At 39.7% G+C, this 24,932-nt stretch overlaps 1 protein-coding gene across 2 annotated transcripts in view; it reads left to right on the top strand.

The window, feature by feature from the left end:
* The first annotated feature begins 1,206 nt into the window (after positions 1–1,206).
* Positions 1,207–24,932, top strand: part of MAP3K1 (mitogen-activated protein kinase kinase kinase 1) — a 61,301-nt gene continuing 37,575 nt past the window's right edge. Inside the window, exon 1 of one of the 2 annotated variants that reach the window (XM_062600127.1) lies at positions 1,207–1,252. Coding sequence is in view for 1 of the 2 variants with exons in the window: in XM_062600125.1 (XP_062456109.1) it covers positions 1,836–2,305 (470 nt within the window). In the remaining variant the exon portion in view is untranslated. Of the gene's footprint in view, positions 1,253–1,820; positions 2,306–24,932 lie in introns of those variants that run through there. The other variant, XM_062600125.1, reaches the window with a different exon arrangement.

Genomic DNA, 24,932 nt, shown 5'->3' with positions numbered 1-24,932 from the left:
CTTCCACTCAGGCCTAGTTTGGGAACCTACCAGGAAACTGTCCCTAAGTTTGTATATTTTACAAACTTATATAGTCTTCTCAAATAAGAAAAATATCAAATATTACATTTATGCAATTCAGGATAAGTTTCTCTTTAAATGTATATCCTTGTGCTGTGCATTACACGAGGATATTTAGACGACCTGTGTATCCCAAAGGTACCCTACTTACAAGATGACAACGAATGAAGTTGACTTCCTCACAGCATCCTTCACTGAAAAACCTTCACAATGATAGTGTGGCATCTTGACAGATCATCTTAAGTGATTTACTTAGTGTGACCTTAAGGCCTTGTGCATACTGATACTATTCTGCAGTTATATGGAACACCATTTGATAGTCATCCCTGCCTTTTGCTCTTTCAAGTCTAGAGGGAAAAAACCTCTTTATGTGCTCTTCACATCCTTTAGCAAAGATACTCTACATTTAGGTCAGCATCTGATGAAATATGTAAGGCAAGAAAGAGTCTACTTCTGTTAGGAGGTACTTCTCATGCCACTAGTGCTTCAGATCAATCCTAGCAAGCTGCCACAGTAAATATCATTGTCAAATAGCTGGTTAATGTTACTATCGGGGGTCACACATCAACTTCTGAGAAATAAGTCTAATCTATTCAATAAAAAGAAAAATCACTTTTACTATATCCAAAGTCATAGCAAACTAAGAATGACTCAGTACACAACAGTGGCATTTAGTTTTCCTCTTCTAGCCACAGACTAAATCAGCATTCAAATTAGATGCAAACTTGTTTAATGGCAGCAAGAAAGCACCCTTCTGACAGCTATACATCCCCTTCTGTTCTTGGAAAATTTTGAAGTCCCTTCCTTACAGCTCAGAGGGTGAAGGCAAAATTGTCCAATTGTGGTTGAGTGGAAACCTAGACCAAGAGTAAATTTTACTCGGACCTCCCCAAGGTCCTGGTCATGTGATGTCTCCTGCCTTTCCTCTTTCGCCCAGTCTCTTGGGAAACAGCTGCAGCGGTAGGTATATTTGGCAGACTATAATCTGAACTCGAGGCGTCTATGTACGCGCATACGGAAATGGGTGTACTCCGAGACATTAACGCTTCTAAGTAGTTACAGACGCGGAAAAATATCACAGGATGGGTGAAGTCGCGACCGCCGAGTGAGCACCACTCGGAGAGGAACCGCGGAGGTCTGCGGGCAGAAATGCGCGTTGAATTTCGTGCTGAGCGCCGAGGCGAGTGAGCAGGTACGGCTGGGGGCCGGTTTGCGGCGGGGCTCGCCGCTCGGCCCGGGGCGCGGCGCCGCCGTTCTCGGGCCGAGCTCCCCCCTGCCTGAGCACCTCTGGGCTCCTCAACGGGCGCCGAAGGGAGGGGCTTTGGGGAACGGCGACCACGGCCGGGCGCCCCCGCTGCCCGCCGCGGCGGGGCTTGGGCTCCCCGCAGAGCCTTCTCGGCGGCGCCGCCGGCGCCCCCGCCCCGCTCCTGCTCGTGGGAAGAGCCGCCTGCAGGCGGGGGCACCCTCCTCCCCCGACCGCCGCGCCGCGCCGCGCCGCGCCGCCCCGGCCGTTGCAGCGCGCGCGCGGCGCCCTCCAACCGCCAACACCTGCGCGGGGCGGGGCGCGGCCCCGCCCCGCTGCACCTACGGGCGGCCGCCCCGCCCCGCCCCGCGCCCGCCGCCGCCGCCAATCCGCGCCCGGCTCCCGCCCCCTGCCTACGCCGTTTGCGCAGGCAGCGCTGTTGGCGCAGCTCGTCCGGGCGGTAGCTCCCCCCCGCCCCCTCCCTCCTCCCCCCGCCCGATGCTCGGGAGCCTGATGTGACCCGCCAGAGAAAATGGCGGCGGCGGCGGGGAATCGCACCTCGTCGTCGGGATTACCCTCGGGCAGCGGCGCGGAAGCGGCGGCCGCCGCCGCCTGCGGGAGCCTGCAGGGCGGCGCGGGCGCGGGGAGCGCGCCCGGGAGCTGCGGGGGGCCGCTGCGGGAGGCGGGCGGCGGCGGCTGCCGGGAGCAGCGCTCCGACTGGAGACGGAAGCAGCTGCGCAAAGTGCGGAGCGTGGAGCTGGACCGGCTGCCCGAGGCGCCCCTCTTCCTCGCCGCCGCCGCGCCCCCGGCCGCCGCCGCCGCCGCCGCGCCCGCCTCGCCGGAGCCCCCCGACACCCTGCTGCTCCACTACTTGCCCGGGCCGCGCTCCAGCCCCGCCAGCCCGGCCGCGTCCCCCAGCCGCTGCGCCGAGCCCCCGGAGCCGCTGCCGGCGGGGAGCGACCCGGCCGCGGAGGGGAGGATGGAGCCGTCCCCGCCCGCGAGGTGAGGGGCGCGGGGGGCGCGGGCCGCCGCCGCGGGGTGACAGCCGCCGCCGGGCTGCGGCCCCCGGGACGGCTGCGGCGGCCGCGGGCCGGGCGCGGGCACCCGGCGGCGGGAGCCCGCAGCGGAGCGGGGCGGCGCGGGGAGGCGGCGGCGGCGCCGGGCCGGAGCTGTCAGCGCGGGGCGCGGGCGGCGCGGGGCCGCCGCGGTGCCCGGCGCGGCGGCGAGGGGAGCGCTGCGCGCTCGCTTTCTGCCGCCGCCCCCGAGCCTTTGAAGTTTGCGTTGGAGCCGGTAGCGGAGCAGCCGGGACCGGATGTGTTAGCCATGCAGTCTCGGTGCGGCTTGAACCCGTTACCGCTCCCCGCAGCGCTGCCGGGGCGGGGAGCCCTGGGAACACGGCTTGTGCGGAGGAGCAGGGCTCTGCCGTGCCGCGGGCGGCCGCTAAGTACCCCGCAACTTTCGTGGCTTTCCTAGCACTTCGTTAAGCAAAACTAAATGTTAAAAAAAGACTTCTCCGAAGTCTTACTTCGATTTGAAGCAGCGTGGTATTGCAGAATTGATTTCTTTGATCGAAAACGTTTTTCCTCTTATTATTAAACATGAATATCCACTCTTTCTCTCAGAAAAACAACTTTATAATTGTTTAGTCTAGAGAATACCTCTGAGTGTTTTTGCACTGCCCATGCGTTTGAGGTCCTTGATTGCCTTTGCTTTTCTTTTTTTTTTATTATTCAGTTTTTTGAGGTTGCGTAGAACTACTTATATTGTGCATATATGACATGTAGGAGTATTTAGAATGAAAGCAAGCATGTCCTTGGTGAAGCAGTTCCTTTGAGTGCTTCAGAGCACGTTTTGACTATAATACGCACTTGCTAGCTCTAACTGTGTGTGTTGGGGGGGGATAGCACCGCAATAGTGATGTAATTTTGATGTGTAGTTGGTAATTTCATATAGATTTTTAGTAAGGTTTCATATGATGTGAACTGTGTAGTTTAAGGACCTAGTATTAACAGCAAAAGACCTGTCTTAATGCTGCTAACTAAGAGTGTGTCTGGCTGATTATTTAAGCTGCATAAGAAATCTTTTTCCAGTTTGAACTGATGACTTGTCTATTCTTTTTAGATATGTCTTATAATACTTCAGGGATATCTTTTAAAAGGTTAACTTATCTTGGGAATACTGTAATAAGAAATCAAAGATGTTTTCTAGACCTATTTATGTGCTGTTTATATGAATTCAAAGCATTTTTGATGGATTTTTGGTCTATTTCTAGGGCAGTGCAAGAACCACTTGATATAATGTGGTCCTAACAGATAAGAAATACCGCTTTAGTTACAGAGGGATTAGTAGGAAATCTCAGTCGTTTGGGGGAGAGGGGGAAATTTTAGTGTGAGTTTTAGTGAGTGGCTTGTATTTAATGGCTTTTAGTCTTTTTCTCCATCAAGTTAGGAAACTGCATGGTACTGTATCTCATAATAGGATTGTAACCAGTTGTATGACTTTCAAGGAAAACAAACAATGTCAAAGCACACACTTAAAACAACTTAAGCATTTTTGTGTCAACATTTAGTGGGAGTTAGGCTGGATATTGGAGGAAGGTCGATATGTGTCACATCAGTGCTGAAATATTGACTCCATCCTTGCTAGTCAGTTCCACAGCAGCAATGACAGAGTAGCTGTGGAATTTTTTCCTTTCACATGGACAGTTTTGCTTATTTCCAGTACCTACATTTGGACAAGTTAGTGTTTGGAGTATGTGTACAAGTTAAACCCCTTCCTCCTCTCCCCACCGTAAGAATGCTCTCTCACATTTCACTGGGAATGTAGTAATTCATAGAAAATGTTAAAAGCCAAGTGCTTCTCTCTTTTAATATTTCAGTGAGATAAGCTATTTTGAATTTAGCTTTTATTGTGAGTATGGTTGAAAATATATGGCAGCGTTAATAGTGATATTCAGAAATAGTCTACAAATCTTCTTGTAGAGTACCTCAGTAATTCTGTATGTCATGCTACTAGTAAATAGATGTTAGACAGTACTCCTTTGTCAGGCCCTATCAAGAATTTAAAACATCTCTATGCCCTTATTATAATATTAATTAACCTTCCTCCTTTGGCTTGATTAAGTTAATGTGTATGTGAGTAACAATCACAGTATATTATGCACTAAATAAATCTGTGCTTGCAGTTGTTGTCCCAGTGGTCCTTATTTAAAGAGGCAGACTGAAGGATATAATCAAAATAATATATGAAGATTTTATATTCTGTTTTTAAATATGCTAGTTATACTTTACTCTAAGAATGTACTGTTGCTTAAAAGACACTGTGCTTGCTCCAAAGTCCCCCTGCCAGTCTTTTTGGTATTACAGTTACTTTTTTTTAATAGATTTTCTGTTTATGCTGGAAGACATGCGTGAGCCTTAGAATGAAGCTGAAAAGTTGAATTGACTCTGCTGTTAAGTAATAATGTAAATATAAACTTTTTCTGTAATCTCTCTAGCATTTTGCTTCTCAGTGGTAGATCACTTACAACAGTCACAGCTTTTACTAAAAATATTTGATCTTTTCATGTCACTGTAAGAGAAGAAGAGTTAATAGGAAAATGCAGCTTTAACATAAAGCACTTCATATCCTTTATTCCATGCCTCATACTGACAGCATATTGATTTGGATTATAAAAGCTCATAACAATTCAATGATAACTACAGTATGATTTCTTGTAACTTGAATTATAACTGCAGATTTAGGAGAAATCTGAGGGCAAAATACATCTCCTTTTGTGTGGTTCCTCTAAAATGTTCAAACTATCTAAATGATTTTTATTTATATCTGAAATTAATGTAGATGGCTTATTAATTTATATTCCTGAATACAAGATTTGTAGTACTGCCAATAACCTCATTTGTTTTTTTTTTTTAAAAGGGGGGGGGGGGCAGGAAATGTTGTGGTTCATCTTTTCTACATACACTGACCATGTACTGTGTGATTTGCATGAAAGTGTAAGTGTTTGAATTTGCAAGTGTGTATACTAGATATAGCAGACTTGTCATATAGCTCAGATACAAGAAAACCTTGTAGATAGTTCTGTATTTTTCACAGTTGCTATTTGTGTTGAAGACTGGTAGAGACACCACAAACACACTGGGAGATTGAAATTTCAACTCTATGCACAAGAATACTAGAAAAAGCTTGTCAGTTTTGGATCTGCTTATCAATTTGTGGAACCTTAAGTGTTTCGTGACTTTCAAAGGAGGACAGAAATACATTAAAAGAGCATGGGATTCAGCAGCGGGATGGGAACAGAGGGAGGACACAGCTCGATGAAGGTTTGACTTTTTCTTCACTGAAATGATAATATTCTGAGCATAGCTGTCTCAATTCAAGTAGTGAAATATAGCTAAATATAGCTAAAGTAAATTCCTAGTAAATTAGCTAAGGTAAATATAAAATTGTATGTTTTAAGCAAGTCCATAACACTGGATTTTTTTTTCACTAGCTGCTGAAATAAGCCCCTTTTTCTCCTTTGAGTTTAAGCTGAGTACTAGTGTGACAGTTTTATCACCTTCTACCTTTTCTGTGGAATCTTCTATGCTCCGTGGCCTGAAAGAAAGTATTTTTGAAAGAGGGTCACCCTCTACAGTGTCTGATTTTTATCACTTTCAGTTATTGCAAGTGGAAGGGTTCTGCTTAAATGGTTTGATCTGGTATGGCAGTTTCTTTGTTCCTATGCAAAGTAAATAGATTGTAACTAACTAATCTGGAGCTTTCTGTCTCATTGGATTTAGTGATACTAAAGGTTCAGCCTTCGCTGTCACCGAGAGGAGTCTAGGTGCTATTCATTAAGATACCCTTGTAGAGGTGTGCCTTACCGAAAACTCAGGCGTGTAGTCCAAGGTGTTTTTGAGATCAGTTTCTCCTTCTATATGATGGACTTGAACTTCACATGATCTTTTAGTGTGCTGATGCTTTTGTTATTGTTTGAAGTTGGAGTAAAGGTAACCACGCAGCTGTGCAAAAGCTTGTGCTGGTGAACGAGAGAGGATGAGGCAGAATGGAAACAAATAATTGGGGGTGGGGTGACTGTGGGAATGTGTCTGTTGGCTTTTGCTGGCTTAAAGTATTCGTGAAACTTGGCTTAAGTTTGTTTAAAATAGAAATTATATGCTGCCACGTAATTGTTCTTTAAACAAACTTAAAGCTAATTTTTAGCAGCAGCGGTGACATAGAATTGATCTGCTTTGAGTTCTGGAGTTTCTAATGCTAATCTTGGTGTTCACAGAGAATTCTCTGTCAAAACCCAAGGGTCATCTTATTTTACTTTTTATCTGCTCTATTCTCACTTAAAATTCTAGAATTACAGTTTGTTCTTTTGACTGAGGCAGAGTGGACAGAAGCCTTTTAAGAGGCTTTCCTTACTTGTCTCTAGGTGACTAGGAGAATGCTGGGAAGTGGTAAGTTGCTTTCTGTTGCTTCCCTCCCATTTTATCTTCACTCTGCGGCTGAGCACGTTGCCTCCAGAGCGCTTCCTGTTTCCTGTCTGATCAGGATTGAGAATTTGAATCTTGCTCAGATTCAAGAAGATAGTGAATCTTCTTGACTTTTTTCCTCCCTTTTTCTGGAATATAGAGTGGGTTTTTTTTGTCTGTTTGTTCTTGTTTTAAGATCAGCAATTTTCTTAGTCTTGACAGAAATACGTACTGGAAAAAATAGCAGCTCTGTTTACTTGATGCTTAAGAATCATTTGAAACTGGCAAATGTTTGCATTGTCTGGAGACTGAAATGTTTTTCTGATTGTGTTAATAAAAACTGGAGATGCATTAAATTTTTTTAGAATACCTAAGAGACCAAATTCAGTGAAAACTTCTCCTGTTAGGCTGCTTTGGAAAGATCAGTAAAGGTGTTTGATGGCATAGTTGAAAGAACATGGGATGATGTGTGTCTCGGATTAAATGAACATAGTTCTAATTCAAGTCTATTATACTTTCACCCTGTTTCTCCTAGGTCTTATCATGATAGAGGTTGTCTTGACTCATGGTTGTCTAGAATCATAAGCATGAGCAATAGCCTTCTGAAATATTACTGTAGTATTAAATGTATTATTTTGTAATGGAATGGTTATTAATATACATGGTTCACCAGGTGACTTCAGTTCTTCTCCAGCATTTCTTATCAACAGATTTCACACTATTTATTGCTAGTGCATACTTCAGCTCCCTTTAACTAACTCATCCAGGGTCACTGTGGAGGTCAGCGGCAAAACTGGGAATAGAGTACTGGAGAAAAGGATTGTGTCCCCTAGACCACACTGCCATGTAATGACATTTTGTTTTCTGAGCTGTCTTCCATCCTTTTCTTAACCGTCTTGTCATCTTGCTTTTGAGCAAACTGAAATGAGTCTTTGCTCAGCTGTCAGCAACGATGATCAGGTCCCATTGTGAATTGTTAGCTAACCCTCAAGGATATGCAACCAAAACTTCTTGTTTTAACCCACCGGTAGACATTTCTTTTCACTTGTTATTTCTGTCATATACGTGATTACTACCCTGAGGATCATTTTTGTATGTCTTATGACCATCATGCTTGTATCTTCAGAACTGTTCCTCTCGCATACTGATAGAGCTTGGTATAAATATTTACAGTGTGTGAGGGGAGAATCTAATTTACAAAGATCTCAGCTTGAGAAACAGGTTTATTTTTTTTTCTTAATTACTAATGTTTTCTTCCCATTTTACTACCAATAAATGCCTGCAGAAAGTTATTTTAGTGATTCTTTGCTTTCTTTAAAAGGGAAACTTTAGTAGAAATAGGGTCTCCCCATTACCTTCAGGTAGTATTTACCCGCCTTGTATTTGAATGGGCATACAAAATGCATGTATCTGAAATGTGTGGTGAAACTTGCATTGATTTGTAGTTTGGGGTTTGTGTAGAGTTTACTGACCTTGTCAAATTAATACACTCTAACAGGCAGGTGTTTGTCGTAATTGAAACCAATTTAAATATTGTCTTAATTGTGAAATAAACACCGTACTTACAAAATTCATATGCAGTCAGTGAGAGTTTTTTGTTTGCCAATATTTTAACAAAATTTTTTTCTTTACTTTTTTCATGTTTTTTAGACAGAGTTGTTTGATGTGGTACTTTCGGTTTATTTTTCTTGTGTTGTAAGTTTTATCACCAGATATGGAAACATTTAAGATACTGATTACATAAAATACCTGAAGTGTTTAGTTTTTTTTTTTTTTTTTTTTTTTTTAAGCAATTATCTCTGCAGATTCCTAGTTTGTGACTAAGGGCTTGTTTGCTTAATGTAAGAAAGCTTTGCAGTTTAATTAGTATGGAAACTGACTGAAGTAGTGCTAATACTTTTCAAAAAGAGAATAAACTTGGGAAGAACGTGCTGTATTAAGGATCCATATGGCTTATTAATTTTGTTGTATTATTCATGTAAATAACTTTTGTGATTGGTTCCTATATTTGTGTAAAATTCAAAACCTCTTGATTGCAGAAGTGAGACAGCTCTCAGGAAGTTCAGGCTTAAATTGTAAATGGTAGCAGCGGGATTCTAAACCAAGCAGGGCTGGGCACAGTTTCTCCTGAAACTGTATTAATCTGCATAAGTTTATTTTTTAAAGACAGTTATTTCAACAATATCTCTATATTTGTAATTCTGGAAAGTGAACTCTTCTGTAAATATGGAATATGCATAATTTATTGTGGTTTTTGATTGTAAATTCTTCACATACTCCTAATGAGCAGTTCCAATATGGTATATTTCCAGAGCTCTGCAGGTAGAGCAGATGCCCCAGCTGGTGGGAGAAGCAGGGTCAGCATGATTTCTATTAGGTTTCCCACATAATGGATATTAGTTCTTCTTACTGTGAACCAAATGTTGCCCCTCCTCACTGCCTGTCCTACTATTGTGCCTTATGGCTTCCAGCAAGGTCACTTTCGAAGGGAAATGTAGTACTGCTTGCTAATCTTCAAGGTTAGAGGTAGGAGCTCCTGCACTGATACATTCTGCTCCAAGTAGGCTTGTTCACCCCTTCTCCAAATGTTTGCCTAAAATTAAGTGGGAGTTCCAGTTTGATCCCTTTGAAAGAACTTGCTCAGAGTTGCAACTACAAGTTTGTTGTTGCTCCCAGAGACTCTTAGGAGGAGGAGCAGGGTTGCTGTGTGGAGATGTCTGGAAGACGTCCAGAATGTTCCCTATATGCTTTAAAGGAGCGTTACAGGAAGGAAGAGGAGAAGGAGCAGGAGCTCCCTCTCTTCCCTACTCCTTTTGCCTTGTGTACAAGAAGGCATGAAAAGAAACCCTTTAAGCCACACGGATCTCTGAGCAACTGCAATGCAGATATTCTTCAGTGTTGTCATTTTAAAAGGGCGGTGTGCCAAACTGATACGGAAAAGACTGGATGATTGAAGTGTTTTGATTTTTCTCACGGTGCAAATTGAAATGCAGACTTACACTCAGGCCACCTTTTTTGTGGAAAGAAGGCAATCAATCCTATTGGAGAATTAAGTAATAAAATATTTCAAATTAAACAAAACACATCTATGCAAAGTTGGAAGATGCTTACATGTACAGATGTGCTAAGCATTCTAAACTGACATAAACAGATATCCTCAACAGGCTGAGTGAGGAGAAATAATAAGGGCTGGAATAGTGTTTTAATTCCAGTGATACTGGCCAATTGCAATTGCTGGAATGGGTTACAGAGCCCCAACATCCAAGTATTGCTTGCACCTTCTGCTGCAGGTCGGTTGTCTCTGACCCTAGCAGAGATCTACTGAGTGATGAGGGGAACGGTGATCAGATAGGAGGGAATCATCAGACAGTAAGGAAGCTCTCTCCCTTTCCTCCCCTACTGTTTTTAACTTTGAGACACCATCATCTGACCTTTTCAGAAGCCAAAAGACATCTTTGGCTCCATTCAAAACTGTTGTCACTAATTTCAGCTTTGTTGTTGGTAGTCAAGGATTTGATTTTTAACAGAAAAAGAATGAATGACTTTTTTCCTTACATAGGTACTTCAAAGGCAGATCATTCCATTTGGGCATCTAAATGATTCTCCATGAGGCTGGAAAACATAGGGTAAAAGGTTGGAAAGCAGTATATCAGTAAAATAAACAAATGTGAGCTGTTTTCTGGTACCCTTATTATTTCTGTTTTCTGAAACAGTGCTACTTTGCTTGCACATAATTTCAGCCCAAAAGAATCTCTCAGGCCAAGCTTTTTTCTGCCTGAGAAAGATCATAGATTACATACTACCATCCTAAATTCTCCTACAAATTTTGTTTCTCTTCTGCAGTGGAAACTTGGACTTTCTTTTTGGGGAGGAGGGGTAAAAGGGAGGGGAAGAAGGAAGTTGGAAGACTTTAGGCTGAGAGTTACATTACCAGAAGTCCATAGGAAAGATCTTGATGACATCTTCTCTTTCAAATATTTACTTTCTGTACCCCAGCGCCAGTAATCTTTCTTGACCCTTGCTCTTAGAATGCTGTATATAATGTAAGTTTACTAATAATATCAAAAACCTTTGTGAAAACCACGGCACTTCTCAGAAAGACGCCTGAATCTACACTATTCTTACCTAGATCTCTTGCCTATTTTCTGTAATTAATGATATTAAACTAATGAAATTTTTTTAACATTCTGTTCTTGAAGTATTCATTTGGAGTATAACTCTTGGTCCTGAAATTGTGTCAGTTGCACTGAAATCCTGAAGTATAGATTTAGTCTTTAGAACACTTAGGCGTACGTGTTGTAAGAGGAACAGTACTACTGTATCTTCAGTCTTTTCTTTAAGCGTGTAGTTAAGTTTCATCATGTTCAAGAGCAATTGTACACAACACTGTCCAAATAAACATGCTGAAGCACATGCTTCCCCTTAGTACCTCAGCAGAAAATTAATATGCTCTACTGTGTGCTTGTTCTGACTTGCTCAGAGCTGCACATAGAGCAATATTTTAGAGAGGTACTATTAGTAAAGATGCTCAGTGAAGCTATGGGGAGAAAAACAATAGCTTCAGTATTTTGAAATTAACTATATAGCAAAGTGCTATATAGTTAATACATTAAAATTCATTGCAAATGGGAATAAAAGGCTTGTGCCTGGGCAGGCCTCTTGTAGACCCTGAGAACCAAAACTATAGGGAAGAGCACTGCTAGGATTTTAAGGCTTTTGGCTTCTTTTCAGCCCACAAAGTGGGCTGTTAAGGAGCTAGAAGAAGGGAACTAGCAGGAAATTCTCCAGCTTTTATCATATATGTTAAGTTCCGTAGGAATTTCATCAAAATGGGTCTCTGACTTTCTTGAATATATAACCTGGAATGGAGGGACTTATTACTTTCCAGGCAGTTATGGTCCGCAACCAATCTAGGACTGATTTATAGTTATGCTTGGTGTTTGTTACAATGAACAGCTGTTCATCTTGACTGCTGCATTAGCTTAGCACTAGGCTTAAGTAGTTCAGTTGTCTTTAACAATACTCTCGTATTCCTAAGTAGTTACATAATTGGGATCTAAACAAAAACACAGGTTTTGATCTTGTGACTGAACCTGTAGTGAAACTCTTATGCAACTGTGGAGTCTTGTAGACATAATTGGTATTCTTTATGAGTGAATGACCATCTCTTGTGGGTCTATCCAGTTTGTAGTATTGGTGCCTTAGGCAGAGATGAAGGCTTAGGACAAAGTAGATGACATTTCTTTAGTCCGAGTTTCATTCAAAACCTAAATTCCAATTCAGAGAAAAGTGAGGACCCACATTACCACTATGTCACCTTTTTGAGCTGCAAGTGACTTGCAGGATTCTCAGTGCAACTTCTCTGCTCGTCGTCTATCAGGCTGCTGGCAGCAGGGCTGTGCTAGAAACAAAGGTGGTTGTGCTCATAAACACTGGGTAAGTGCTGTGCATCCTGTGGCCCTTAGCTATACAAAAACTTCTAGTATGTGACTCATGGGATTAGTGAGGCAAACAGTCTCTGATATTTTAGGCAGAGGAATCTTGCAGTGATGGCTGTTGCATGTAGCTTGAACTTCAGCAGAAGTAAGGGGCTTATGCAATGTATTTGTATTTCAGACAAGAAGAGGACTCTGAGTAGGAATGCAAAGACTTGAGGACAGAAGTTTTGGGGGGGGGGGTGAAGGAGGAAAAGAGGGATGCGTAAAAGAGGATGAAAGAACCTGAAAAAAGGGGTAGCATAATGGGTAGCAGAATACAAGCCTGAAGGGGGAAAAAAAAAGGGGGACTGAGACTAGAAAAGAGAAAACAGAAATGGAAAGAAGGGGGAATAGTGAGTGAGGAGTAATTTGGAGATCTATGAGGTAATCAGCTCAGTTGGTTAGAGCATAGTGCTAATAATGCCAAGGTCGTGGGTTCGATCCCCATATGGGCCACTTGTTTGAGGGTTGGACTAGATGGTCTCCAGAGGTCCCTTCCAACCTTACCAATTCTATGATTCTGTGATAATAAGAGCTAGAGAAAGGTGGTTATAGGAGTAGCAGCAATCCTGAGCAGAACTGGAAGTAGAAGAAAAGAGCTAGAGAAGAGGGAATGAAAGCTTAGAGAACACAGAATTTTTGGAGAAGGAAATGAAAGTACCCACAGAGCCCTGACAAGGCAAATAAGCTGGAAGAGATTTCACGGTGGCCATATAGAGTTTGGGAGAAAAGAATAATTCAAGCTTTACCACCAGGATACCTTGCATCATCAAGGCAAGACTTCTGAGGTCTAACAGAATCTCTACATGTTATTGTGTAATACCAGTTTAGGTATGGCTAACATTTCTAGGCTAGTTCTGCATAAGCTGTGTTAATAGTGTTTTGGTACAGGCTAATTTGTGAAATACTAAAAATGGTGAGTTTCTGTTTATGATTAAGACCATAATTCAGCAGCAAAAGTTGTCAGAAGTAGGAATGTAGTTTTTTCTTCCCTTTTAATGCATCCCCTTTTACTTTTTATCTACATCTATCTGTACCTTAGGTGCCTTAACATCTTGAAAAATACTCAGTTTGCTTGTTTCTGCTTATTGGGAAATAATTCAGCTCTGTTCATCTTTGTAAAAGAAAGACTAATAAATAAACTAACTTCTCATGTTACTGTTTGTATAAAGTTTGCATTAAATGCACTTCTGATATTAGAGTCAAGATGCTTACACATTTTCCTGAATTGCATAACTGGTGGGTAGGTAAACTGGCCTGGGACAGAGCCAAAAATAGATCAAGGTGTGTTGTTTTGTTTTCAAAAGCTGAGTCCTCAAATCAGTGAAGCATTGTCATCTGTGCAAAAGATCTCCACTGGTTGTACTAGTAGGACCTGCTGTACTTTGTCTCCCCTCTGTGGGGAGAATACAGCTTGTGTTACGGGAACTGATACCTTAAGCAGTCAAGCTCTTTTTCATTAAGTATGTCCAGTAAGTCTTTGGTGAAGAAGATAGAGCTGCCTCTGGATTTCAAAACACTTTCTTACCTAGCCAAAGTGATGATACACAGATTTATGATTTGATAAAGGTACAAGGCAGGCCTATGGATCTTGCCTTAAAGAAATCTTCTAAACTATTTTTTTTCTTTTCTTGAAACCACAAATAATTAGTGGGTAAGCATAAATGCAATTGAAGTTTTCATTGTAGCTACAATAATTAGCCAAGGCTTTTTGGCCTTTCAGTATAGCAGTCAGTCAGTCAGTCTATCCAATCCTTCCTCAATTTTGCCTGCAGTCAAATTCAAAAAAAATTATAGATATATAGATATAAAAACTTGCTCTTTTTTTCCCCCTCCCTAAGCTCACTGTAGAAAACAACCAGCTCACTTTCTCTCCTGTTTCAGTGTCTGCCTCACTGTGTTTCTGAGCCTTATTTTGGTAAGATCTGCATTTTGATACCTCAAAGGAAATGGGAAATGACACAATATGGGTCTAACACTGTAACTCCCTTTCCACATTCAAACAAAATGCATGTTTTCATAACTGTGAGAGGGGAAAAAGCTGACTGTCATGAGGGAAGCAGTTAGTATAGCTAATTCTTACCGTGGCAACTTTTGATAAGGATTTATTGAGTTACGGTAGAATTTTTCAAAGTTACTAAAATAATCTGTAATTTCATAAGTAAAAATGTTTTAACTCTTTCAGTTTAACTATATGAATACTTCAGCTGCTATGAATGGGCAGTCAAGGTATAAGTATTGAAAACTGTGCTATTTAATAAACTTACAGCAGTTTGTTGCTTCTAATTTTGTGCAGATGAGTGACTGCCTGGCTAATGCTTAATCCAGGTTCTGAAACCAAGTAACAGAGTTCTTACTTGAAAGTGTTGCTTTTTTTTTTTTTTTTTTTTTTAATCTGCAGTGGTCAAACAGATGCAGTTTGATCCTGTATCTTAATATTCAAATAGTATTTGAAATATAAGTTCAACTATCTTTGGTTTTCCAGGATGGAATGATTAGACTGATGTTCTTCATTTGTATACTTCATTGTATACCGGACTGAAATCAGCCTTGTTCCAATTCAAGGGCTTTATCTTCTGACATCTGAATGGATTTAAGATTCAGTCACCTTAGTCATAGATTCTGTATCCTATTGCCTGTAAGCTTTATGTATCAATTAATCCAATGGGTAATGTCAGTCTTTTGCTCCTACTCAACAGCCAGGCCACTTTCAGTGCCTAGCATAAGATTAACAAGTTCAGAGAAGTATTTCCACAAACAGGCCATTAATAAGACACAAGGGCATGACTTGTTTCATGCACAGACTTTCCCTGACTGTATTTCAAACAGTATTTCATGGAAACTGATTTTTCAGTTGGCTTGTTACATATGTAGTGTAGTTTCCTAACGATCTGAAAAGCACTTACGCATCTTAAGGATGTAGACCTTGCTGCTCTGACAGTTAAAAGTTATGGTCCCATTTCTGAGGGGCTGCTACTGTGATACAAATCCTTGTAGTAAGAAGTAAAAGGAGTCTAAGCTATCACAAATGTTTGCATAATGATCTTTGATTGTTATAATAGCTTTACATGTGATTTATGTGTGTGTTTTACTTTTTGACTCCTTTTTTATTAAAGACATTTAAGTCATGTCTAAAGGTCTTTCAGAATGGTATGTTTTTTCGTTAGCCTTAATTTGCATATTTCAAATATTTTTCAATGACAGTAAAATTTTAATTTTTTAAAACATTCTAGACATGCATTGATTTGACATAAAAGATTTCTCTTGTAATCTCTTTATATGTGACATTGTCACTAAACTAAAGCATTTCCAGAGTTGTAAGAGGTGTGGATGCACCCTCTCCCTCCTTTTTTAGATAGAACTTACATCTTCTAGCAAAATAGGGAAAATGAAATTGGATTAGGAATTTGTAATAATAAGAGAGGTTTAGACAAGCTGTGGGGTAGGTTTCTTATTATATCTTGTTAATGTGAGTTGATTTTGATTTCCAGAGATTTGATTTTGATTTCCAGAGAAGGACCTGGGAGTGCTGATGGATGACAAGTTGACCATGAGCCAGCAATGTGCCCTTGTGGCCAAGAAGGCCAATGGTCTCCTGGGGTGCATTAGGAAGAGTGTTGCCAGCAGGTCGAGGGAGGTGATTCTGCCCCTCTCCTCAGCCCTGGTGAGGCCTCATCTCAAGTCCTGTGTCCAGTTCTGGGCTCCCCAGTACAAGAGAGACCTGGAGCTACTGGAGAGAGTCCAGCGTAGGGCTACAAAGATTATCAGAGGGCTGGAGCACCTGCCCTACGAGGAATGGCTGCTGGCTGCGAGAGCTGGGCCTGTTCGGCCTGGGGAAGAGAAGACTGAGGGGGGATCTTAACAATGTAGAATCATAGAATGGTAAGGTTGGAAGGGACCTCTGGAGATCATCTAGTCCAACCCTCAGCATAGGCGATACGGGGATTGAACCCGCGACTCTGGCATTAGCAGCACCACGCTCTAACCAGCTGAGCTAAACATGTGTATAAGTATCTGAAGGCAGGATGTCGGGGGACAGGGACAAACTCTTTTCAGTTGTCCCGTGTGACAGGATGAGGTGATGGGTAGAAGCTGAAGCACAGGAAGCTCTGCCTGAACGTGAGGGAGAATTTCTTCACTGTGAGAGTGACGGAGCGCTGGGACAGGTTGCCCAGAGAGGTTGTGGAGTCTCCTTCTCTGGAGATGTTCAAGGCCTGCCTGGATGCAACCCTGTCTAACATGCTGTGGGTGACCCTGCTGAGCAGGGAGGTTGGACTAGATGATCTCCAGAGGTCCCTTCCAACCTTACTGATTCTGTGATTCTGTGATTTTTGATTCTAAGGTTCAAAGTAGTAACACAAGCAGGGTGCTCACAAGTGGGACTGTAAATTAGGACAACTACCAAAGTGGTGAGAGCATTTGGTAATGTCCTGATTTAATTTGTTGCTTCTTCATCCTTTCATATGCTGAAGCACAGCTGATGAGTAAAAGCTTTCATAGTGACATCTCAGGGAAAGGCTTTATATTATCAGTTGTTGGTATTGATTTTTATTTGGGTGAAAATATTTCCTGTTATGAGGGATACAATCTCCTCTTTCTTGAGCTAGTGCAATGAAACCTTGCACTTTATTTCCCTCACTCTTATGACTGTTTCATTACAACAGATGATATTGCTGCTGCAGGTTGCATCCTAAGTTTGTAGAGAGTAAAGAATGTGACTAAAGGCGATCTTCAGCAATAGCTGTTTTATGGATCTATGTGTATATATATACACACATACATATATGTAAGATATATATAAATTATATATATAAAAATTTTTTTTCCTCCAGATCTGACTCCAAGGTCAGAGACAGAGCAGGTCCTCTGTAATATTTCATAGGCTTCATATTGCTTTAGCAGTTACTTCACTCTTCATGTTAAAAACTTAAATATTTAACTTCAAGGCCACAGAATTCAAGTAAAGGTTTGAATCCTCACTTTGAACTCATGCATTACATGTCATGGATAGTATTTTATCTTTTTATTTAATATTTTAACAAAATGCTAAATCATCTTATGTTTAGTTAAAGTACATCTAGCTGTTAATAATTAATGATATACATCAATTTGGCAACCTTTAGCATGCTATTTTGTGGGAGTTTGTCAGAAACTAGTAACATGACAGAATATAAAAGGCAAAATACTAGTTTTTACCTCTTCACATAAGGAATTATTTAAAAGATTGGTCAAAAATTACTGTAATAAAAACACTCTTTTCTTAAAGTCTCAGAAGATTATCTTTTCTTGTTCTTCCTTACCCTCTACACAAATATTTTCTATTGGTTTTGTTAGCCTCTTAAGCGGGGTTGTTGTTAGCTGGTCATGCTAGAAGGCTTTCCTTTCAGTTAAGTTTGTGTTGAACGAGAATGTTTTGGGAGGGTCACAACAAAAAGAAATGAGAATGCCATGACAGTCTGAACATGCCACTTCGTGAATGTACCAACTACAACAGTCAGCAAGTGTTGTCTGGCTTTCCCAAAGTTGTGCACCTAGTATTACCTGTTTTGGTAACAGATACTCAGCTCCTTTCAGCTTTGAAAGCTGCAGTAAAAGTGCAGGCTGAGTTTTCCATAAGCAATTTGACCATGCATTAGGTTCTCATCTTAATCAGTATCTGTCCTACTGAATTAACAGGTAATAGGATTCATTCTGGTATGTAGTCATGTCAGTTGTCTTAATGACTTTTGGCCTTCAGAGCCACAAAACAGTTTTAAGATAAAGTAGTAGTTCTCCCCCCCCCCCCCCCCCCCCCCCCCCGCCCAGCTTAAGCTAGCAGATCTAGTGTCTGTCTGTTCAGGATGTTTTGAATGACAAGATTAGCCTTAGATTTTCTTCTGTTCAGAGTTCCACTTCACTATGTTAATGTAGCTTCATTATGTCACAATCCATTTATATATAATGTTTGAATGTCTGAAGCTGCAACACAGTTTCTATCTTTACATTTTGTTTTCTTTCAACATGGTTGCCCAGAAGTTAAATTCAAGTTTTAGTGGATGGTAGTTAGATAACAACTTTTGCAGTCTTCTCCTGCTCTGTTGGAATGCTTATGCAAAGGGCGTTGCATGTGGAATTTTCCCTGTATGTTTCTTTCTTCAAATGTGTTGCTTAAAAACCCATCCTGCTTTCAATTACTACTGATTTAATTCGGATTCTATTTTTAAATCCTCAAACAAATTCACGTTTGGTTGTGAAAGTATGGACAACATGCACCGAGCTATTTCAATTATGATTCATTCTTCATAAAACACCTAGACATCTCAAAGTCAAGGAGGAAAGCTTAGTTAAGGCAGAACTGATGATTTGATCTTTTCAAATATGAATGTATATCCTTGAAGAAAACTAACTATTCATTTTCATTTCACTTAAAAATAAGTAAAGTTATGACTGCTTGCAAATAAACAAACCCACAATTTGCAAGCTGACTCTTTTTGAGTCCAGTGCGAAGACTGAGCAACTATAACATGTTTCAGAAGGAAGAAGAAAAATCAAAGACAAAGAATAGGCACTTTTTGAGCTATGCTAGGTTAGATTTTACAGCTTGAAGATGATTTTGCATAACTAAATGTACAGAGAACTATAATAATCGGTTCTAACAGAAACAAGTTGTACTTCATAAAATCCAAGACTTGAAAAGGATTGGATGAATCAGACCTCACCCAGGTCTTACCTACATGCTGATATTTGTGTAGGAACACAAACTGTACCAAAAATACTGTAATTAGCCAAACACATCTATCCTGATCATTAAAACATAGATTTTGACTTAATGAGAGTGAGTTGAATGTAGTGAAAGCATTTTTTTTTTTTTTACAGCAATTTGTCATTTAGGTAATGGGGAAAGAGGAATTTGGTTATTTTTTTTCCAATCTAAACAAGTAGCAAAAAATGAAAATGTTTTATTCTTGTATTATACCTTAGTAGCTGTAACTCCTATGAGTTTGTGTTTCTTGTTCTTTTTTTTCAATAGCCAATTGGATTTTCATTCATAATGGTCTAATTTTCCCTGTGATTAGGCTTTTTTCAAAGTAACCATCAAATTCATTATTTACTGTGTTTTTTTTGGGAGGGGGGAGGGAGAAGTTGTTTGTTTTTGTTGTTCCTTTGTTTTTAATATTGGAATTTTAAAAAGCATTTTTAGCATTCTGGGAAACATCAATAGAAGACAGACGCTTCTACTTGAATGTTCAAGCAAAATAAATCACTATCAACGTTACTCAAATTTATTCTTGATTTCCACTAATAGCTTTGTATTCCCCTTCTTGTCAGTGTTCGACTTGCGCAATTCCTGAAGAAGAATGCATTTTTATGCTTTTTCTTTGCTCTGTGCTCATTACATTTACACATGTAGAAAGTGACAATTAGATTTTAAATACGACTGAGCTCCAGAATTAGTTATTTAAATGTGAAGCCTAAATTTGGAAAGCATTTAACAGCTTTTGGAGGCTTGGTGTTTTGGAAAATCAAATTGCTTTTATGGATACTTTCATATGAGTTGGGAAGCTTTTAAACTGGTTGTAAAATATGAAGCAGGAGAAGGGGAGCAATCCAGAACAACACTTGCTGATAATTTTTTCACCTTCTTCAGAAATGTAAATCTGTCTTTTTCTCAAGATGGCAATGGGAACAAATTTACTGAAGACTCTGCTTATCAGCTAGTCTGCCCTAGGTGATGTAGCTTGTCCTGGATCTGTTTAGGGTTGTGTATACAAAATTTAATGTGTATGCATTGATAATTTAAAGTTGGAAATAAACAAGAGTCTTGCAGAAATGCCAAAACTTGTTTAATTTTCTCAAAATAAGCAATTTGAGATATTTTGTTAAATCTTTTGCTTTTGAAGAGAGAGTAGGTGACTTTTTTCATCAATTCTTGATAAAGCAGTAGCATTTTCTAGGGCTATATTTTTCAAGGATCACTTTTTGATATTCTATTAAGAAATTATAACATACTTTTAAAAACAGGAGATTCTGTCAACATTGGTTTAGCTTCACTACAGAGCAGTGGAAAAAATGAACAAGGGAGGTTCCAGAAACTAGATTAAAGCATACTTGAAAGCACAAATTTACTTAGTCTCTTCCTTATTTAGTTTATCATGGTGTCCAAAGCTACTGGAGTAGTGCTGTGCGACAGGGCAAGAGGCAACAGGCACAAACTGAAACACAGGAAGTTCTGCCTGAATATAAGGAAAAACTTCTTTACTGTGAGGGTGACAGAGCAACTGACACAGGTTACCCAGAGAGGTTGTGGAGTCTCTACTAGAGATGTTCAAAAGCCGTTTGGACAAGGTCCTGTGCAAAGTGCTCTAGGTGACTGTGCTTGAGCAGAGGGATTGAATTAGATGATCTCCAGAGGTCCCTTCCAACCTCAGCTGTTCTGTGAGAATTTTTGTGAGAAACTATCAATGAATTGAAATAAAAACTTGCTGTAGAAACATGTGTACTATTTCCAGTAATTCTTATTAAAACCAAAGTACAAATAGAGCATCTCAACTGATGGTGAGTTTTGTATTGTGAAGTGGGTGAGAAACTTTGTTCTGGCTTTTTCCCAAAGTGAAATGGTAAAAACTTGCAAAATTTTTAGTTGGAGTTTTTTGTAAAAGAAAATGGTTTCTTGGCCAGCCTCAACTTTTGGTTTTCATTTGCAGAGATTTGTTTCCCACTGTGGGAGGTGGAGAGGAAGAGAGACAGGTCCTGGCTTTACTGAAACTCTGGAGCTCGTTCAACATTGTCATTTATGGTCTATTCTTTTGGTTTTGCCTTTGTTGTATGCATACATTTCAAGTATTTTCCATGGTGGTTCTTCACTGCAGCAAACAGTAGAATAAAAGCTCAGGACAAAATATTTCTGTAGTTAGGATCTGTGTTAGATGTGGGGGGGGAGTTTTCTTTTTCTTTTTTTTTTTTTTTCTGAAAGCACAGCTGCTAAAGGAACACTTAATTTAAATAACACAACTCTTGTAAGACAGAAGGATCTTGCAGTAATTTCATATGTAAATGTTGCTGAAACCAAATGAAAATTTCCCCTGGAGTAAATATGAAGCTAATAGATGCAGAATTACATAGATGGGTTTGAAACATAAAGTATACTTTATTTTTTTTCCCCATAATTATACCCATGTCTAGGTCAAATATTGTGAGTCAAGGAACTCTTACATTCATAAAACTTTTTTGAATAGTATTTGCTACTAAGGAGGTACTGCAGAGTAGTTAGTGTTATTTTCTAGAATACTTTCTTAAACTGGTAAAATCAGAGATTGCAGAGTTATGAAATTTACTTTCATTGAAGATGCAGAAATCTTAACCTGCAGTTTGACGGGAAATTTTTCATCAGATTACCACTTACATTGTATTTCATATCTCAGAAAGATGTCCTAGAATCACTAGCATAAAAATACACAGGAGTTGCTGTGAAATGCGAAATCTGGAAGCTACTTTAAAGAGTAAAGCTTAAAAGGAATGTAGGAAACAAATGTGGGAATTTAAATGTATTCCACAAATTCAGCCTAATATTTCCTCTTTTTTGAAAGCTTTGAAATGTTTTGTTCCAAATGAATGGAAGGGCAGAAACTGAGGCAGACCTTTTTTCTGCTTCTAGGTGGCTTCATAGTTGGTGCACATCAACGGAGATTCGGACCCAGTTGAAGTAAGGAGGCCTTTCAGGTTTGCAGTATAGGTTGGTTTCACAAGCGAGATATAGCAAAGTAGTTCTATTACAGTAGATGAGAGGAAATTGTAGTAATTTAATTACATATACCTATCAAATAGTATGGCTTGCTTTGCATCTTGTCTGAAGTAATTCCTGGTAGAGGCCTAAGTAGTCTTGAAAGATTACTGTTATGTCTGATTTTCAGCACTTCCTGGGAAAAGCATGTTTCAGTCTCCTATTTCAGCTCATTTTATTGTCAATTAATAAGCAAGTAGTATACCAGCAATCTTTGGCACATACTTCTCTGGCACAAGTAACAGTAATGAGATGCATGAATAACCTAAAAATGACTTATTTTAATCTAATGTAATGTTAGTCACAAAGTTTGGGAATACTTTCAGGGAGTAAAGTGAGAGGAAAGAGTATATAGTCTTTTGGAAAAACTTGAGTACTAGACTTTTTTTTTTTAATGTTCTGCAATATTTTTCAAGGCTATTTTTCTTAGTTTGCTGCATTTTTCTTCTGATCTGGTATAAATTGTTTGTCTTGTTTAGAATTGCCTGTTTGATCTGTAGAGCTACTATTAATATCAGTGTAGATCTGATGTCCTTTAGTCTGATTGCAAATTAACAGTGTGTCCTACACTAGAAGCTTTACCTTCAATGGTAAAATTAATTTGTGAAGCAATGTAGGATATACAGTGGAATATCATCTTTTTTTGCTTTTTATTGTACTACTTGGTGAATAAATAAAACTAGATGTTGTTCAAGATTCAGACAAGGAAAACTGGTACCCCCCCTCCTCAACGGTGGAGGTGTTTATGCTTTATGATAAATTAGTCATAGAAATTTTATTTATTGGCCTTATACAGTTGAATTCTACTGTCCTTATGGAAGAAAGACTACAGATACTTGATTCAATAAGCTGATATCAAACTTACAGATGGAAGCTTAACATGTTGATCATAATTTCTCTTGGCAGCTTTTTCATGCGTGAGCTAGATTTCATGCTATGCCTTCCTTTCAGAATGTTGCTTTAAAATTAATGTAATTATGTATGTATGAACACCTCTTCTTGCTTATTGGGCTCTGCTGTGGGGGGAGGGGGGAGCATGGTTTGCTGTTCTGTGGATAAATATGAGGAGTTACTCTTTGTGTAATACCCAGTAAAACTGAAGTTGCTAAGTAGCAAAATGAACAGTCTGCTTCTACTTATGTAGTAACACATCTCTTAAATCAGCTACCAGTTTTCTCTATTATTACACTTTTAACTAGCTGCATTATATATGACTGGCACAAAATTTCTTTTGTTATGAAGTAGATGATTTTATAAGGGAAAAATACTTGTTTTTGTGAACTATAAAATAACTATCTGTAAAAAAAAAAAAAAAAAAAAAACTAGGCAAATCTGAGTCTACTGCTTCTGAACGACTTTTTTTGTAGAATACTACTGTAGAATAGTCTTATGAGATAAATTGCAGACAGCAAGTAAGCGCCTTGTCGTTTTCTTACCTTTGTGTAGCTGAATCTTTAGCTGATGTTGAATTCACCGCAGGCTCAAGGCAAAGTGACTGAATGCTTACTGCAAAGAACAGTCCCAAAGAACACGTTTTGTGGTGCAAGGAGACAAAGTACTTGATCTCCAACTTACAGTTCCTGTTGTGTTCTTGACATTTCTTGTCATAGTAAATATGTTTCTTATTTAAATGAGTCACTCGGGAGGAGCTGGAATGCTACAGATAGTGTGGTGTAGTGAAATTCAATTCTGTGCCGATCCTATCTACTAACTTCATTTGACTATTATGTACTTTCAGTCAACAGTGTACTCTGATATTCATAACAATTCGCTGGCAGAGGTCATGTAATCCTGTTTGTCCCCCACACATTTCCCTTTTTATAATTGTTAAAACAAAAAGCTGTACTTCTATATTGTCCAAACCAATGATCTTGTTTTTCTTTTTTTTGAATGTAACAATCCATTGAAAAGCAACTGCCTCATGAAACATGTTCAGACATTAGGACTGCAGTTTATAACAATAAAAATAATTAAAAAAATACTTTTTTCAGATTTATAAAATCCTTCCATGAACTGAGTTGCACAAGTATTTTGTTTATTATATAGGAAATCATCTTCTCAATGACTAGGCATATTTCTCAATGTATATCCTATTTTATTTATACCTTGGGCAGAGAGCCTTTTGTTGTTAATGCCTTCAGGATCTGGGGTCTGGGTTTTTTTGTTTTGGTTCCTGTTCTTAATTCTGATGTAAGCTTCACGCAAAGGTGAAGTACATTTTCAGCATGATAAGGAAACTGTATCACTACCTAGTTAGAGTATTCCATTCCTATCTGTTGTCTGTTAAATGTTGAAAAAGCATCTTAATAGTTTTGATAGTTTTACAGAGCAGAAAATTGCAAACTATTTCTTAAGCTTCTGCAATACCTGCAGTAGGTTACTGCAATACCTGGAGCAGGAAGGACTGCAAGATTCCTAGGAACATGTTCCAAGATACAAGCACAAATAGTGTTTCTGTTACAGCTTCAACAGTTGTGAAGAAATTGGTATTTTGTCATCCTTGAAAGAATTTGACAGTATACAACCTGATTATAATGTTATCTACAATTTTTTTTATATATTTCACTGGACTTCTTAACCTTTCCATTCTTGCATTTGATAGGCTTTCCCCCCCCCTTGTTTGCTTTATTAAGCTGTTTCTAGGGAAATTCCAATGTCATTGTTTCTGGTGTTCAGTATTCTCATGTTTGCAGTTTGTTTGCTTTTTTACTAGCTTGCATTTGATAGTACTCCCTTAGTTGTCTATGGTTCTGTATTGGTAATTGAGGAAGAAATAGCATACAAGGGCAAGGGGGAAGGTATCGCAGTACTTATTTTTGTACTCTTGCCCTGGTATCACCAGATAGCTGCTGTTTGACATAAGATACCAGAGCTAGGGTGACCTTTGGTACCCCAGTCTTAGAGGTGCACAGCTAGAAGCCTTGTGAATG

The sequence above is a fragment of the Rhea pennata genome, chromosome Z (genome assembly GCF_028389875.1).
Source record: "Rhea pennata isolate bPtePen1 chromosome Z, bPtePen1.pri, whole genome shotgun sequence".
In the NCBI taxonomy this organism is placed as follows: Eukaryota; Metazoa; Chordata; class Aves; order Rheiformes; family Rheidae; genus Rhea; species Rhea pennata.
Note: the sequence above shows the minus strand (reverse complement) of the source record. Positions and strands in the feature narration are given on the sequence as shown.